Source organism: Muscardinus avellanarius (genome assembly GCF_963383645.1).
Source record: "Muscardinus avellanarius genome assembly, chromosome: 1".
Lineage (NCBI taxonomy): Eukaryota > Metazoa > Chordata > Mammalia > Rodentia > Gliridae > Muscardinus > Muscardinus avellanarius.
Window position 1 is genome coordinate 222,524,710 of NC_137786.1, and position 16,509 is coordinate 222,541,218.

General features: G+C 37.6%; 1 protein-coding gene across 1 annotated transcript; it reads left to right on the plus strand.

The window, feature by feature from the left end:
- Window positions 1-10,234: 10,234 nt before the first annotated feature.
- LOC308259850 (olfactory receptor 5W2-like) lies at window positions 10,235-11,173 on the plus strand (the record flags this gene model as incomplete). Its single annotated transcript, XM_080691160.1, has 1 exon — window positions 10,235-11,173. One exon carries the CDS (start codon window positions 10,235-10,237, stop codon window positions 11,171-11,173), a length of 939 nt encoding a protein of 312 aa, XP_080547286.1.
- Between the last annotated feature and the right edge of the window lie 5,336 nt (window positions 11,174-16,509).

The window sequence follows — 16,509 nt, forward strand, 5'->3', positions numbered from 1 at the left end:
CCTTGGCTATTCTGGGCTTTTTGTTATTCCAGATAAATTTAAGGACTGATTTTTCTATGTCTGTGAGGAATGATCTTGGTAGTTTAATGGGCATTGCATTAAATCTGTAGATCACTTTTGGGAGGATGGTCATTTTAATGATATTAATTCTGCCAATCCATGAACATGGAAGGTCTTTCCATCTTCTAAGATCTTCTTCGATTTCTTTTTTCAGTGTTTTATAATTTTCTTTGTAGAGATCTTTTACTTCCTTGGTCAAGTTTATTCCTAGGTATTTTATTTTTTTGTGGGAGATCCTGAGTGGAAGTGTTTTCTGAATTTCTTTTTCAGTGGATTTATGGTTGGTGTACAGGAAAGCTTCTGATTTTTTAAGATTGATTTTGTATCCAGATACCTTGCTGAATTTGTTGATCAGTTCTATAAGCCTTTTGGTTGAGTTTGTTGGGTTTTCTAAGTATAGTATCATGTCATCTGCAAATAGTGAAAGCTTAAGTTCTTCTTTTCCTATTTGTACTCCTTTGATTTCCTTTTCTTGCCTTATTGCTCTGGCTAGAGTCTCTAGTACTATATTGAAGAGAAGTGGTGATAGTGGACATCCTTGTCTCGTTCCAGTTTTTAGGGGAAATTCTTGAAGTTTTTCCCCATTTAATATGATGTTGGCAGTGGGCTTATTGTAGATTGCCTTAATAATGTTGAGATATGTTCCTTCTATTCCAATTCTCTGCAGTGTTTTTATCATAAATGGATGTTGAATTTTATCAAATGCTTTTTCAGCATCTATTGAGATGATCATGTGGTTTTTGTCTTTGATTCTGTTTATATGATGAATTACATGGATTGTTTTTCGTATATTGAACCAGCCTTGCATCCCTGGGATGAACCCTACCTGGTCATGGTGAATGATTTTCTTGATGTGGTTTTGAATGCGTGTTGCTAGTATTTTGTTTAATAGTTTTGCATCCAAGTTCATCAGAGATATAGGCCTGTAGTTTTCCTTCCTTGAACTGTCTTTATTCGGTTTGGGTATTAGTGTGATGTTGGCTTCATAGAATGTATTTGGGAGAGTCCCGGTTTTTTCTATTTCCCGAAATAGTTTGAGTAGTATTGGGATTAGTTCTCCTATAAAGGTTTTATAGAATTCACTTGGGAAACCATCTGGTCCTGGGCTTTTCTTTGATGGTAAGCTCTTTATTGCTATTTCAATCTCTTTGATTGTTATTGGTTGGTTTAAGTGTTCTGTATCTTCTTGACTCAGTTTAGGAAGGTTGTATTTATCTAGGAAGTTGTCGATTTCCTCTAGATTTTCCATTTTGTTGGAGTATAGTTTTTCAAAGTAGTTTCTGATAATCCTCTGGATTTCTACGCTGTCAGTAGTAATGTCTCCTTTTTCATCCCTTATCTTCATAATTTGGGTTGATTCTCTCTTTTTTTTAGTTAGGTTGGCTAGTGGTTTATCAATCTTGTTAATTTTTTCAAGAAACCAGCTTTTGGTTTTGTTGATTTTCTGTATTGTTTTTTTATTCTCTATTTCGTTAATTTCTGCTCTAATTTTAATAATTTCCCGTCTTCTGCTGGCTTTGGGGTCCAATTGTTCCTGCTTTTCAAGGGCTTTGAGGTGTGTCATAAGGCTATTTATTTGAAGATTTTCTGTTTTTCTTATGTGAGCACTCAGTGCTATAAATTTTCCTCTTAATACTGCCTTCAAAGTGTCCCAAAGGTTTTGATATGTTGTTTCTTTATTTTCATTTGTTTCTAGAAATTTCTTGATTTCACCTCTTACATCTTCTATGACCCATTCTTCATTCAGAAGTGTGGTGTTCAGTCTCCACATGTTTATGTTGTTTCTCTGGGTCTTCTTATAGTTGATTTCTAGTTTCATTCCATTATGGTCTGAAATGACACAGGGAAGTATGTAACATTTTTTAAATTTGCTAGTGCTCATTTTGTGTCCCAGGATGTGATCTATTTTGGAGAAGGTTCCATGAGCAGCTGAGAAAAATGTAAACTCTGCTGTAGTTGGGTGAAATATTCTATATGTGTCCAAAAGGTCCATTTGGTTAATGGTGTTCTTTAGTTCTGAGACATCTTTACTGACCCTTTGTCTGGAAGATCGGTCTAGTATTGTGAGAGGTATGTTGAAGTCTCCCAGTATTATTGTGTTGGGATTTATGTGTGGCTTCATGTCACAAAGAGTTTGATTTATGAAAGTAGCTGCCCCTACGTTTGGGGCATAGATGTTGATTATTGTTATTTCCTCTTGCTGGACTATTCCTTTTACCAGTAAAATGTGACCTTCTTTGTCTCTTCTAATAAGTTTGGGTTTGAAGTCTAACTTGTCTGATATCATAGTTGCTACTCCTGCTTATCTTCGAGTACCATTAGCATGGATTACCTTGCTCCAGCCCTTTACCTTGAGTTTGTTCCTATCTTTACTTGTGAGGTGTGTTTCTTATAAGCAGCAGATGGATGGATTCTGGCTTTTAATCCATTTTGCCACTTTATGTCTTTTTATTGGGGAGTTGAGGCCGTTTACATTTAGTGTGATTATAGAGAGATAATTTTTAATTCCCAACATGTTAAGATCTTATTTCTGTTTGAGATACTGTTTATTCTTCTTTGCTTAGTTGTCCGCTGGATGGGAATTCTTGTTTCTTTGGTTCTGGCGTGAATTACCCATTTCCTCTTTGCAGTTAATCTCCTTGAGTATTTTCTCTAGCGCTGGTTTTGAAGACATAAATTCCTTCAGTTGCTGTTTGTCATGGAAGCTTCTTATTTCCCCATCTAATTTGATGGATAGTTTTGCTGGGTAGTAAATTTTTGGCTGGAAGTTGTTTTCTTTCAGAGTTTGGAATATGTTATTCCAAGCCCTTCTGGCTTTCATAACTTGGTTTGGGAAGTCTGGAGTGATTCTAATTGGTTTGCCTCTGTATGTCACATGGCCTTTTGTTTTTGTTGCCTTTAAGATTCTCTCCTTGGCTTCCACATTAGTCATTTTGACAATTATGTGGCGTGGGGATCCTCTTCTCTGATCCTGTCTAAAGGGAGTTCTATAAGTTTCCTGGACCTGTGTATCGACCTCTTGCTCTATGTTTGGAAAATTTTCTGCTATTACTTCCTTGAAGAGATTGTTGATCCCTTTGGTTTCACCTTCTTTTCCCTCCTCTATTCCAATTATTCTTAGGTTAGCTCTCTTGAAATGGGCCCATATTTCTTCAATGTCAGATTCCTGCTGTCGGGTTTTTTTTTCTAAATTAGAAACTATGCGTTCATTTTTAGCATGATCATCTTCAAGAAGCGAGATTCTATTCTCCATGTGGTCTAATCTGTTGTTTATACTTTGAATTGAGGCCTTTACTTCATTAATTGCATCCTTTATCTCTTTTTGACTCTCTCTAAATTCTTTTCGAAAGTCCTCTATTATTTCTAAAGTTATTTTCCTAATTTGATCTTCGAGAGATCTTTGGGTTTCTGTGTTATCAGATTCTGATGTTGTGGTGTTGTTGGCATTCACTGCTCCATTGTTATTTCTCTTTCCCATGATTTTGGAAGTTTGTGCCTTCTCTGGGTTCTTCCCTGAGTCACTACGAGTTCACTTAAGATGCTCTGGATCTCTAGTCTATGGTATCTCAGTCACCACTACTCCTTTACTGTGTTGTATCACAAAGTCTCAGACCCAGGGAGTCAATCAAGGCTGCTTAGACCGTGGGGGGTGCCAAGTTGGGCGTTCTCCAGTGGGGAGTTGTGACTATGGTATGATATCTCTGCCACTGCCACTCCCCCACTGGGCTGCACTGCTAAAATCTCCGACCCAGGGAGACTATCTGCGCAAGTCCCTGGGAGTGCAGTACTGGGATTTCTCCCCTAGGGGCCGCAATTTGACTCACGGTTGTTGAGTGCGCTGATGGAGCTGTAGTGAACTCGGTGGATTTGCTGCTGCCGCCACTGGCAATATGGCACCACTGCCACGCCTTCGGCCGTGATGCGGTGTATTTCTTCTCTGGTTTTGAACTCTGTTCTGAGTCCTTGCCAGTTGTGCTGCGCCCAGCCCTTGGGAGCTTTAGATGTTCCCTGCACCAACAAAACTGCTGACTGCCGCCCAGCTGTTCAGCACCTGCTCACCTCGGCTCGCTGTCCACCCCTCCTCTCAGGCGCCTGGTGGCTGGTTGAGTGGGTTGGTCTGCACCGTGGGTCTGGCCACTCCGGCCGCTCCGGCCGTTCCGCGACGTGGCTCTGGCTGCTCCGGCTGTTCTGGCCGCTCCGCTCCGGCTGCTCTGGCCGCTCCGCTCAGCTGTTCTGGCCACTCTGCTCCGGCTGCTCCGGCTGCTCCACTCCGCGTCTCCGGCCACTCCGCGCCGCCGCTCCAGCCAATCCGCGCTGCAGCTCTGACTGCTCCGGCTGTTCTGGCCGCTCTGCTCGGCTGCTCTGGCTGCTCTGCTCAGCTGCTCGGAACCGCGACTCCAGCTGCTCTGTACCGCGGGTCTGGCTACTCTGGCCGCTCCGGCCGTTCTGCGCCGCGGCTCTGGCTGCTCCAGCTGCTCAGGCCACTCCGCTCCGCGGCTACCCCCAATCCGCGCTGCGGCTCTGGCTGCTCCGGCTGCTCAGGCCGCTCTGCGCTGCGCGGGCGCAGCACTTCGGGCTGGTTTTTTTCCGGTGTCTTGTTTTTCCAGCCCTTTTTTCTCTGTCCCTTGTATTTACCGTTTTTATTTCTTTGCTGTGGTGTTTTCTGGCTCTGAAAGGCGCTGGTTTTGAGGTAGTAGAGTTGGATTGTTAGCGGGACTTGTAAGTGCCGCTTTCCTCCGTCGCCATCTTCCCGGAACTATTTTGAGAAATTTATATAGATTCAATGGAACAACATTTTTTTTTTTTTCTGGTGGTATGGGGGATGGAACCCAGGGGCCTTCTACTTCCAGGCTACACTCCCAGACCTATTTTATATTTTGTTTGGAAACAGGGTCTCTTAAGACAGCCGAGGCTGGCTTTGAACCTGAGCAATCCTCCTTTCTCAGCCCTCCAAGCATGGGGATTACAAGCGTGCACCACCACGCTCAGCTATGGAACAACATTTTTAAAACTAAAAGTTTACCTATCACCTTTAGTTTCAGATTCTTTGTTACATAAGGATGTTGTTAGAGAAAACTCAGAACATACGTGTTCGTGTATGCTATATGTGACAATATTTAGTTATTGTTAGATGATATAAACTGCTTGATTTCTTATTTTTTGTGACTGACTAATCTCACTTAGCATAATATCCTCCAGTTCCATACATTTCCCTGAAAATGATGTAATTGTGTTTTTTAATGGCTGAGTAAAATTCCATTGTGTACATATCCCACAGTTTTGTAATCCATTCATCTGTTGATGGACATCTTGGCTGGTTCCATAGTTTGGCTAGACAACCTAAAAGAGGAGAAAGGAGGGGGGAAGAACGAAAATCTCTAAAACAAACACACAATGTACTTAAACATATCGAAGTCAATCACTAAGCCAAGCAAGGAAGGGAGGGATGGGGCACAAGTGGAGTGGGAATTGGGTAGGGGTTAAATCAGTGATGTGTACATGTATGTACACACAAGTTTTTTACCCCAATATGATGTATGAATATAACGCACCAATAAAAATTAAAAATAATAAAATAAAATTCAAACTGCCTGAGAATGGTAAGAAGGTTTAAATTTTATTTCTAGAATAAGACAAATTGTTCTTATAGGTTATCTCTCTCTTGATATTTTCTTATACCACTGGATATAATAAATTATGTATATATAATTTTACTTATTTTCAGATATTTTATAATGTAAAAATTAGATATAAGAACAGCCATTTGTAGAAGACAAATTTATTCAATTAGTGCATATAGATGTAAATGAATACATTGGTTTTTATCCTAATATTTAGTTATATGCAAACTGCATTTCTCATAAAATACTTTCTGTTTACCTAATATATGGAAGGAAGAGAGAAAGTGGGTCACAGGAGGAACTCTAGATGAGGAAGGGGAAACTACAGATGAGAAAATAAGGCAACCTGAGGGGGATGGGAGGAAGGAAGAGACAAATCCCCTAATGTACATGATGTACATTAACAAACATATCAAAGTCATTCATAAGCCAAACATGCACGCCGGGCGTGGTGGCGCACGCTTGTAATCCCCGCACTTGGGAGGTGGAGACAGGAGGATTGCGCAGGTTCGAAGCCAGCCTCGCTGGCTTGAGAGACCCTGTTTCCAAATAAAAATATAAAAATGGGTCTGGGAGTGTAGCCCGGAGGTAGAAGGGTTTCCATGAACCCCAGTACCACCACCATCACACAAAAAAAGCCAAACATGAGGAGGGAACGGGGAGGTGTTTGGGCAGGAATTGGGTAAGAGCTAATTGGGTAAAGTATGTATTCCTCTATCGTCTTGTACTCCATTAAGATGTACAAGTACAATTCACTAATAAAAATTTTTAAAAAATCAGACATCAATAGAACAGATAACAAAACCTAATTATCCCTAGGAAGTGTGATAAGTGTTCATTCTTGCTCTCTTAGTAAAAATTCTTATTTTTCAAATGTGTTTAATGAAGAGTATTTGTGCATATGCATCCGTGTGTTTGAAAATGTATTAGATTTCTACTTTATGCCATTTAAAACAAAGTGTACATCTACATATTGCAGTAATGAAAACTGGCCATCCAGCCAGGAGTGGTGGCACACGCTTGTGATCCCAGTGCTTGGGAGGCGGAGTCAGGAGGATCTCGCAGGTTCGGAGCCAGCCTTGCTGGGTTAAGAGACCCTGTTTCCAAATAAAAAAAATATAAAATAGGTCTGGGAGTTTCCCAGAGGTAGAAGGGCTTCCAGAAACTCCAGTACCACCAAAAAAAAAAAAAAAGAAAAAAAATAGAAAAGAAACTGGCCAACCAGAGTCACTATAATGTGGCAAAATACTAGACATTAGTCTACAGAGGAACCCAAGAGACAGTTTTTTAAAGGTCTTTATATTCTTCTTAATCATCTTACTTGCAGATGTTAAACTTACTCCTAAGAGACCAGTGTTCAACGCCCAGGGACTAAACTCAGAGATGGTTATAATCCAGGTGAGTCAGGAGACAGTGCCGAGCCTCTACAGATAGAGCTTCATCTAACACAAGGTTAGTAGTTCTGGACCAAAAAGGTTAGTAATTCTGGACCAGGTACTGAATGTTTCCTACGTTTTTCTGGTTTATATTTCTTTAGTTAGTTTATTCTTTTGGCAATGGGAGTCTATTATATATCTCTTATCCCATTTTATCACTTACATATATATTCTAATATTGTAAAGGGAAACATTACTTTGAGAGATCTGTCTACAGGGAGAGTTTATACCAAGGTTTGAAGACCTGCACATTTACTGTATTATTATTCATATTTTATCTTTACCTCTGTATCTACCTTCAAATCCACTTTTCTTATAGCTCCATAAATCAAAGTTATATATACCTTTGACTTATGGAGTTATAAGATTATATAATTTATTCAACCAAAATTCAACAGTGAGAGATGTAGAATCCAATTAGCCTTCCAAGAACCACTGACTCATTTTAACTCAAATTTAGCAGGTTATGGTGGTGTATTAACCAAATTGAGATCAAATAAAATAATAAAATCATATGATAACTTCTTAAGAACACAGGTAGATATACATTTCTTAATTTGTATATGAGGCAGTGAACATGTGATATTTTTATCATGTGTTATACACATATGACCTAGTGTAAATAAATTATGTAAATTCTACCAGCTCATTAGAAGGACTTGGCTATTAACCACAGGCCTTTTCCTCTCTGTGCCACTTACCTTATCACAACCTCTCCAGTGCAGTTAAACGTCCTTGAGAATCTCCTTGGACAGCAATTGCCTTTGAAGGGAGGGGGGATGGTGAGATTTGGTATATTATTGTTTTCCTGTTGTAGTTTATTGTTCACAGAAATTCTTTCACCTACTTCTCTGGCAACCACTAACCTTATTCCAGTGAGTCCGGATCGATAGACTCTCTCCTTTCTATGAACAATGGGAAATGGATGTGTCATAAATGCTGATTAAGACTTGAATGGTTAATGGACAAATATTCAGATATTGTAACAGAGAATGGCACTGCCGAGGCAAGATTTAGACAGGAAATGGGAACAGATTATATTCATTATCTGCACTTGTCACAGAACTTATGCTTCTTTGTTACAGGATACAAAAACATTTCTATAAATTTGAAAAAAAAATGATAACAGCTGTTTTTTCAGGATATGTGGGGTTATCTGGACCAACTAATTGTGAAAACTCTTACCATGATTTCTAAGAACATTAATTTCTTAATCTATAAGAAAGAACAAGCAAAAGAATCCTAAGTATTATATAAGTTTACATAAATATAACATGATTAATTTGGATGAGAGTACTGCAAATTCGGTACAGAATTATAGAACTGTAAGACTATTTGTATCATTTCATTAATTTATATTAAAATTGATAGGTATTGGACCTGTAATGATTGATAAGGGCAGTATTCATTGCTAATAAGAACAAGCTTTTATCCTTAGGCAGAAAAATAAAATCCCTTTCTCTGTCTCTAATCTGTCAGCCAGCTGCTTTGACCAATGTTGACCTTGATTAGCTAAAAGTTGTCTATTAGCCCAGTTAAACACTTATCGCTGAATTCACAGACACCTGCACTTATAAAAAGAATTATATAAACTCACACAACAGTGTGGACTAAAGGTAAAAGATGAAAAATCAAGTTATACTAAGCAAATATTATTGATAACACAAAACAGTATTTCTTTTCTTTATTATAAAACAAGTTTTCAACATAATAAGTAACTTCTATCAGATAGAGCTAAAAAGAAGCCGAGATCTCACCAAGGATACAGGTGGACAATACATGCTTTAAACTTTAAGAATAAAAGTAAACCAAATAATAACGTGTGCTTATACCATGCAGCCCTTTGGCCCTTCCAACCAGGTAACACATATTTATCAGTGAAATAACTGGCAGGCAAGTACCTGATTTTTTTTGGTGGGAAAAGAAGACTATTGGCTAAGCAGAATGAGAAAAATTAAATAATAAATTCTTATAAAAAGTTTTTTTTAAGGATTTTTTTGCTTTTGTTTATTTATTAGTATTTGCCATTACAAAAATGCCAAGTAATTCCACAGATTGAAGCCAACTTTCACAAGTATGCCTTTAGGGTAAATTACTACCAATTGAATCTTTGGTGAGAAAACATTTTATAATTTGACATTTATTGCTCTCTTGTATTCTTTGAGGTTTTAGCCACTTACTCACCCACTAACCATGTCTGCAAGTATTTGTGGTGCCTATTTCAAATGTCATTGCCTAGACTAATTTCTTTGTTACTTGGGCTGCACCGTATTATGGGTATTATGTGAACGTGAGTGAACCCTCAAGTTAGATCTCTTTCTCTGCTATTTTATCCCCAGGTGGTTTCTGCTTGCCTTTCCCCTGCAGAGGGAAATCTCAGCACGGCCTGCTGGGACAGAGAGAGGTGCGCTAGAATCGCCATGCACCACCTTTCTCGTTTATTTCTTTCTTTCTTTTAATGGTACTGGGGTTGGAACCCAGCGCTATTCTACCTCTGAGCTACACCCCTGGCCCTATTTTTTATTCTTTATTTTGAAACAGGGTCTCACTGAGTTGCAAAGAGCTTCACTAAGTAGCTGAGGCTATCCTTGAACCGCTATCCTCCTGTCTCACACTCCTTAATCCTGGGATTACAAGTGTGGACCACCATATCTGGCTTTGTTTCTTTTTTATATATGTATACGTCTATTGGCCCATTGTTATATGCATTCAGAGACCTCAGTGTATCACTGTCAGGGCACTCCAATGCTTCACCTCTGGTGTAGTGCTTTAATTGCTCTGATCCCCTTTCTACCTTGCAACAGTGCAGTTCTAGTTTTTTTTTTTTTTTTTCCTAAACTAGCAAGGAACAAGAACCCACAGTGATATTCCAAACTGTTACAAAATGGATAAATATTTTCAATAGAGCTAGCTTATTTTAAAGAATTATAGCATTTTCTCTATTTTGGTTCTTAAAGAGAGAAGAATTTGGGAAGGAAAGGGATGGAGACAGAGAGGAAGGGAGTAAAGAAAGGAAGGAAGGAAGGAAGATATTAACTATGAACTTAGTAAGTTTATGATAAACACTTTCCGCTTCCATTTCCTCTTTTCACAGCCAGGTATTTCCAGATTCACAGGATGCCAGTTGAAAACTGCACCATGTTTACTGACTTCGTATTTCTGGGACTCTCTAGCAGACAGGATGTTCAACAGGGGCTCTTTGTGCTCTTCTTCTTTGTTTATGGCATAACTCTGTTTGCCAATCTGGGGATGATTCTGCTGATCAATGCGGACCCCAGACTTCACACACCCATGTATTATTTCTTGAGCAATCTCTCTTTCTGTGATGTCTGTTACTCTTCCACTGTCTCGCCCAAGATGCTGGCTGACTTTTTATCTGAGCAAAAGAGAATTCCGTATAATTTATGTGCCATTCAAATGTATTTCTTTGGAGCCTTTGCAGATGTGGAATGTCTCATGTTGGCTGTCATGGCCTACGACCGATATGTTGCCATTTGCAACCCACTTCTTTATACCATGGCAATGTCTAGGAGGGTCTGTACCCAGCTGGTGGCTATTGCCTACGTTGTGGGCTTGGTGGATTCAGCAGTCCACACTTGCTTAACATTCAGATTGTCCTTCTGCAATTCCAATGTCATCAATCACTTTTTCTGTGACATCCCGCCCATGCTGGCCCTCTCTCACTCAGATACATCTATCAATGAGATTGTGATGTTCACTTTCATTGGCTGTGTTGTGGGGTGTAGCATCGTCACCGTCCTCTTGTCCTACAGCTACATTATCACCACTATCTTCAGGATGAGCTCAACTGAGGGCAGATACAAAGCCTTCTCCACCTGTGCCTCTCACTTAACAGCCGTGGCCATATTTCATGGCACTCTCCTGTTCATGTATTTTCGACCCAGCTCTAGTTACTCGATGGATACAGATAAAATGGCCTCTGTTTTCTACACAGTCATCATCCCAATGTTAAACCCACTGATCTACAGCTTAAGGAACAAGGATGTGAAGGGTGCTCTGAACAAAGTGATCAGCACTAAATTGTGTTTCAGGTAAAACTGTGTTTGCTTCTCGAAGTAGTTCTGAAGATCTGAGTACAGTTTGAGTACTCTGACATACTTTCTCAACAAAAATATTTTAAAATATTTTCTTTTAGTTATCACTGTGACTGAGTTGAGTGTAATGAGCTATAATTATCGGTCTTAATCTTTCTTCTGAACCGAAGACATAGAGAGAGAAAGCATTGTTTTGCTGCTTTTCAAAAAAGGTCTTTTATGCTCCCGTTTCATTGATGTTTGTCCCAAAAATATCATGAAATATAGCAAAAACCTGTCCACATACTCATTCAACATATCCACTACTTGTTTTTAATTAATAAGAGGTTTATTAAGTATGGTTGCAGGGCCAGAATGAAATTTAGAGACAGTTTGTGTCCTTCCATCATACTAATATCACACTATACATGTCCATCATAACATTTACAATAAATAGGAAGAAAATAGAATGATAAATTAAAATGAACAGTAAAGACCTCACACTTTAGACAATTTATAAAGGCAGTGTTATTGCTTATCTCCATTTTCATTATATTTTACTTTGTTATTTGCAATATTGATGGCAAGGTGCCATTCAAACAGTTATTAAATGGGCACAGTAGTATCACCTACAAAACTAATGCAAAAAGAGAATTTTGAAATTTAACAGCAATGGAATTCCTTTCATTTCAGAGTAGTATGTTCCTCATAGATGAAATCTGATTGCACCTCTTGCCTTTAGTCTAGGGTAAATTGAAACATTAGAAATGGGGTTATTTGGTAAAAGAAAATTCTCATATCAGATCCCTGATTCCTCATCAATCTGCTCCAGCTATGTCAGAAGCTTCCTCAAGACCAGAAACTTCAGATTTTTATTGCACATTGCAGTCTTGACATCAATCTGTGGTGTTCACTTCTTGCCTTTTCTCTGGAGGATTGATATGATGCTGTGGACAACTGTAAAGAAACTGCACAAATGGAATATGTTAGTGAAAGACCTGCCCCTTCTCTAAAGGCAACAGGAAGATGGACCTCCATATCTCTCAATGGGTTGGAAGCATTTTATTATGTAAAAACAACACTAATGACCAGTTGTTACATTTTAAGTTTTAAGAATGAGTTTTTAACATAAGATATTTGGAAATAAAGAACAAGTAATATTTACATTAATATTTTATTTTCAACATTAGAGTTGTTCATATTGGCTCTATATGGGTATGGAAATTAAACTGGAGCCCAATTCTAGAAAATGCTAATATTTGTGATTTAAGAGTGGTTGGTAATGCTGGTGTTAACAATGGGTATAATAAATTCAATTAATTAAATTTAGTTTCATATTATATTCTAATGATTGATTATCCTTATCAGTTAATCCAGTTCAGGAAAATATCACATTATTTTAGGTTTTCAAAAGAAGTCATTTTATTATAGGTGATTGTTAGAAAAGAAATTCTTAGGACTATAGTTTATTGTCCATTTAAATTCTCTCTCCTAGTTTTAAGTATCCTTTTAATAATAAAATATACTTAATGTTAGTTATTGAAAATATTCTAAGGAATGTAAAAACATAAAACCATGGACTCTTCGGATTAAAAATTTATAAAACTATTCATATCTCATGCATTCAATCTACTGACTGAATAGAGTTCAAAAGAAATGAAAATATTATTATTTTTTTTTGCGGGTCTGGGGATGGAACCCAGGGGCATTCAACTTTCCAGCTACACCCCTGCCCTATTTTTTATTCTTTAATTTGAAACAGGGTCTTGTTAAGTTGCAAAGGGCCTCACTAAGTAGCTGAGGCCCTCCACAAACCGCGATCCTCAGGTCTCCAACTCCAGAATGCTGGGATTACAAGCATGTGCCACCATGCCTGGCTTAAAATATTCTTATCACTTAAATATTTGCTCTTTTGTTCAACTTGGGTTGAACCTGGAAATGTTCCTTATCTGAACTTAATTTTTGTTTGGAAATAGGATCTTACTCCCTCACTTACTTCAAATCTACAATACTCCTGTCTCAGTCTCCCAAGTACTGGGATTACAGTCATGTGCCACCATACTCAGCTAAGTATTTGATCTTTTTTATAATCTCAAATTATGTATTTGTTGCTCTTAACTCTTATTGAAACCTCTCAGTCTTTCTTTCTTTCTTTCTTTCTTTCTTTCTTTCTTTCTTTCTTTCTTTCTTTCTTCTTTTTTCTTTTTCTTTTCTTTTTTTTTTTTTTTGTGGTACTGGGGTTCCTGGAAGCCCTTCTACCTCCGGGCTACACTCCCAGACCTATTTTATACTTTTTTTTTAAATTTGGAAACACGATCCCTTAAGCCAGCACAGCTGGCTTCGAACCTGCTTAATCCTCCTGTCTCTGCCTCCCAAGCGAGGGGATTACAAGTGTGTGCCACCACGCCCGGCGTACCTCTCAGTTTTTCAACGCAATGTACTTTGTTGAAACAAGAGCGGAGAAGGAGGAGGGGAAAAGCTTACTAACTGCTATGTACATGTCTGCCACTATCATATGAACTACATTATGATGTGAGACTATAATGCACCAACAAAAGTATATAAATAAAACATTATATTGAAATCTATAAAAATCTAAACATACTCATATTGAGGAGTGTCTTTACTACCAATTTTCTCATGTATTTTCTTTGCTTTTGCATTTAAAAAGACTGTGATTTAATAGTCCTTAGTCATTGTCAGTAATCTAGTGATTTGACTTTTTAATTTTCATTTTAAGAAAATGGCAGACAATAACAAATTTAAGAAAATAATTTGTTTCTAGAAGTGATACAAACATGGATTCAAATTTATATACTGTCATTAATTGCTTGTTGTATGTCAATACTCAGGTGTTAGTGTTTTTTATTAATCTCCAAAACAGGTATTATTATAAACATGATAACATTATATCTATATATTTGTATCAGATATATAGAGATATATCTGATATTTTTCAAAAGAGTTTCTACAATTATACTTATTCAACTATCAGGGACTAGACTTCTACTGATAAATGAACGATTGGTATCATAATCACCATCATGTCATGAGCATAGCCCAGGTATGCTCTATCTCCTATGCTCTTCAGAGCCTGCCTACCTAGCTGGCAAGACTCCAGCTGTGCATCATAGCCCCAGGTCACATTAGTCCCTGTCTTCCCAGCCACCTTAGGACTTACTTTTCCAGATACTTTTCCAGATACTGCCATCATTTCTGGTTAGAACTGAATAGAGGATTCTGCATGACTAACCATGCTGGCCACAGCATTCCTATGCCCACACCATATGCCTTAAACTACATGGTAACTTTCTCTTCAAAACTCAGTCCCAACAAGTGAGTTTAGCTGGGTGTGGTGGCGCACGCTTGTAATCACCACGCTTGGGAGGCTGAGACAGGAGAATCATGCAGGTTTAAAGCCAGCCTCAGCTGGCTTAAGAGACTCTGTTTCCAAATAAAATATAAAATAGGTCTGGGAGTGTAGCTTGGAGGTAGAAGGCCCTTGGGTTCCAACCCCAGTACCACCATCAAAAAATAAAAATAAAAATAAAAAGAAGTGAGTTTAGAAATTAACCTCAGAGTACCTCAGTTTATTTGATCTTTGAATCTCTTCATCTCAAATGGTAACTATAAAGCATCAATATCTATGTTGAGATGAATCCATGAACCCCAGAGAATATTTTCTGCTTAGTATTCAGGATCAGTACCTAGTTCTCTTCAACATCAGGACACAGATTTTGTCTTCACTATTGAAAGCCCAACCATTTCAGAGCCTAATTACACTATTGATCTTTTTTTATTCCAAAAACATACTTTAAAAAATAAAAATTTATATGACTACAGTGAATGAGTGTGTGGCCTAGATTTACAACCTCGTATATGTTGTTGTATTAGAACTCATTCCTCCTTACTCATCCTTTAATCTCTATTTAATGGCATATCTTGGTTCAACACTCATTTAGGGTTCCTTCTACACTTTTTCCATGGGTCATGCTGTATTATCTAAATAAGCCATTGAGCTTTCTGGTAGGTAATTAGCCAGAGATGAGGAAAATGGGGAGAGAAATGGAACAGAAGGAAACATCCCTTAAAAAGACATATGGGGATTGCCTTACCCAACTGTGGTAGGAGACTTAGAGTCATTACACTACAGCTTTAGACACCTGCAGAAAATTTCAACACAGCAGCAGGAAATGTAAACGTACCCACCCCAAATTACTATGCATGAGGAAGTGTGATATTTCTGGACAGTATTAAGAATTCACTATATGGCAGACTTCTGTTCTTCTCTCAGAGACCAGCCAGCTCTCTGACCCTATTGTAAACTCCCCCAAAACCTTTATTCTCACCATATTTGTATCCCCAAAATGAAATCATTTTTTATGGATGGACACAAGAACTGAGGGAAACTTTTAGCCTACAATATTACTACCCTGGTGCTCCAATTCCCAGTTGTTTCTCAAAGTACAGCTTTCTTCAAAATATTTTTCTCTGTGTTTATAGATCAAAGGTTCCAGACCCAGTAGACACTGGAGAAAATGATTTGTCAATCAGATATTAAATTATTTGATTTATTATAATTTGAAACTTGGAGATTGTTTTTGAAAATAAATTTTACTTTATAATTACTTATTAGAGCCACTTTTATATATATTAGCACTCCATAGAATGGACAAAAAGTACTGTAGGAAATAGCTAGTTTCTTCATACTGGATTCACATGTTCTAAATTAAAATTAATAATAAAGCCACATGCATTTCAAAGAAATTCACTCAGGTTGTGTGCTGAGGAAAATACTATCATAAAAAAAGAAAGAGATAAAATAGTTAAATAAAATTTTTGAATAATTCATGTTGAAGGATAGACCACAGGCATAAGTAACTACAGAGTAAGAAAGAAAATGATAAGATTATTCAGAGATGTGCACCTAAGAATCTTATAAAATATAAAGTACAAATTATTATTTGATATTATAGGGGGATTTTCAAAAATATGTTGGGATGATATTTTAAAAGTTTTCTTCTTCAGAATGAGTAAGATCTGTGCAGGTGAGCCAAAAGGAATGTAGAATCTTTGTGAATTACATTTATTTTCTTTCATCAAAAGGAGATTATGATATGCTAATGACTTTTCCATTATTATTGAGAGTAATAATGAAAAAAGAGTTAAGAGAAAGATGAAGAAAATATGTGAAAATATGAGGAATAGGAGTAAATGTAAAAAATAAACCTGGATTAGATATAAAATATCAACTTTAAAATAATAAATGGACATATAAATAATGTGATAAAGCCTAGTTCTAATGTTAGTTCCTGACTCATTAGATTGTTTCATTATCTATAGATTCTGAGTATTTAC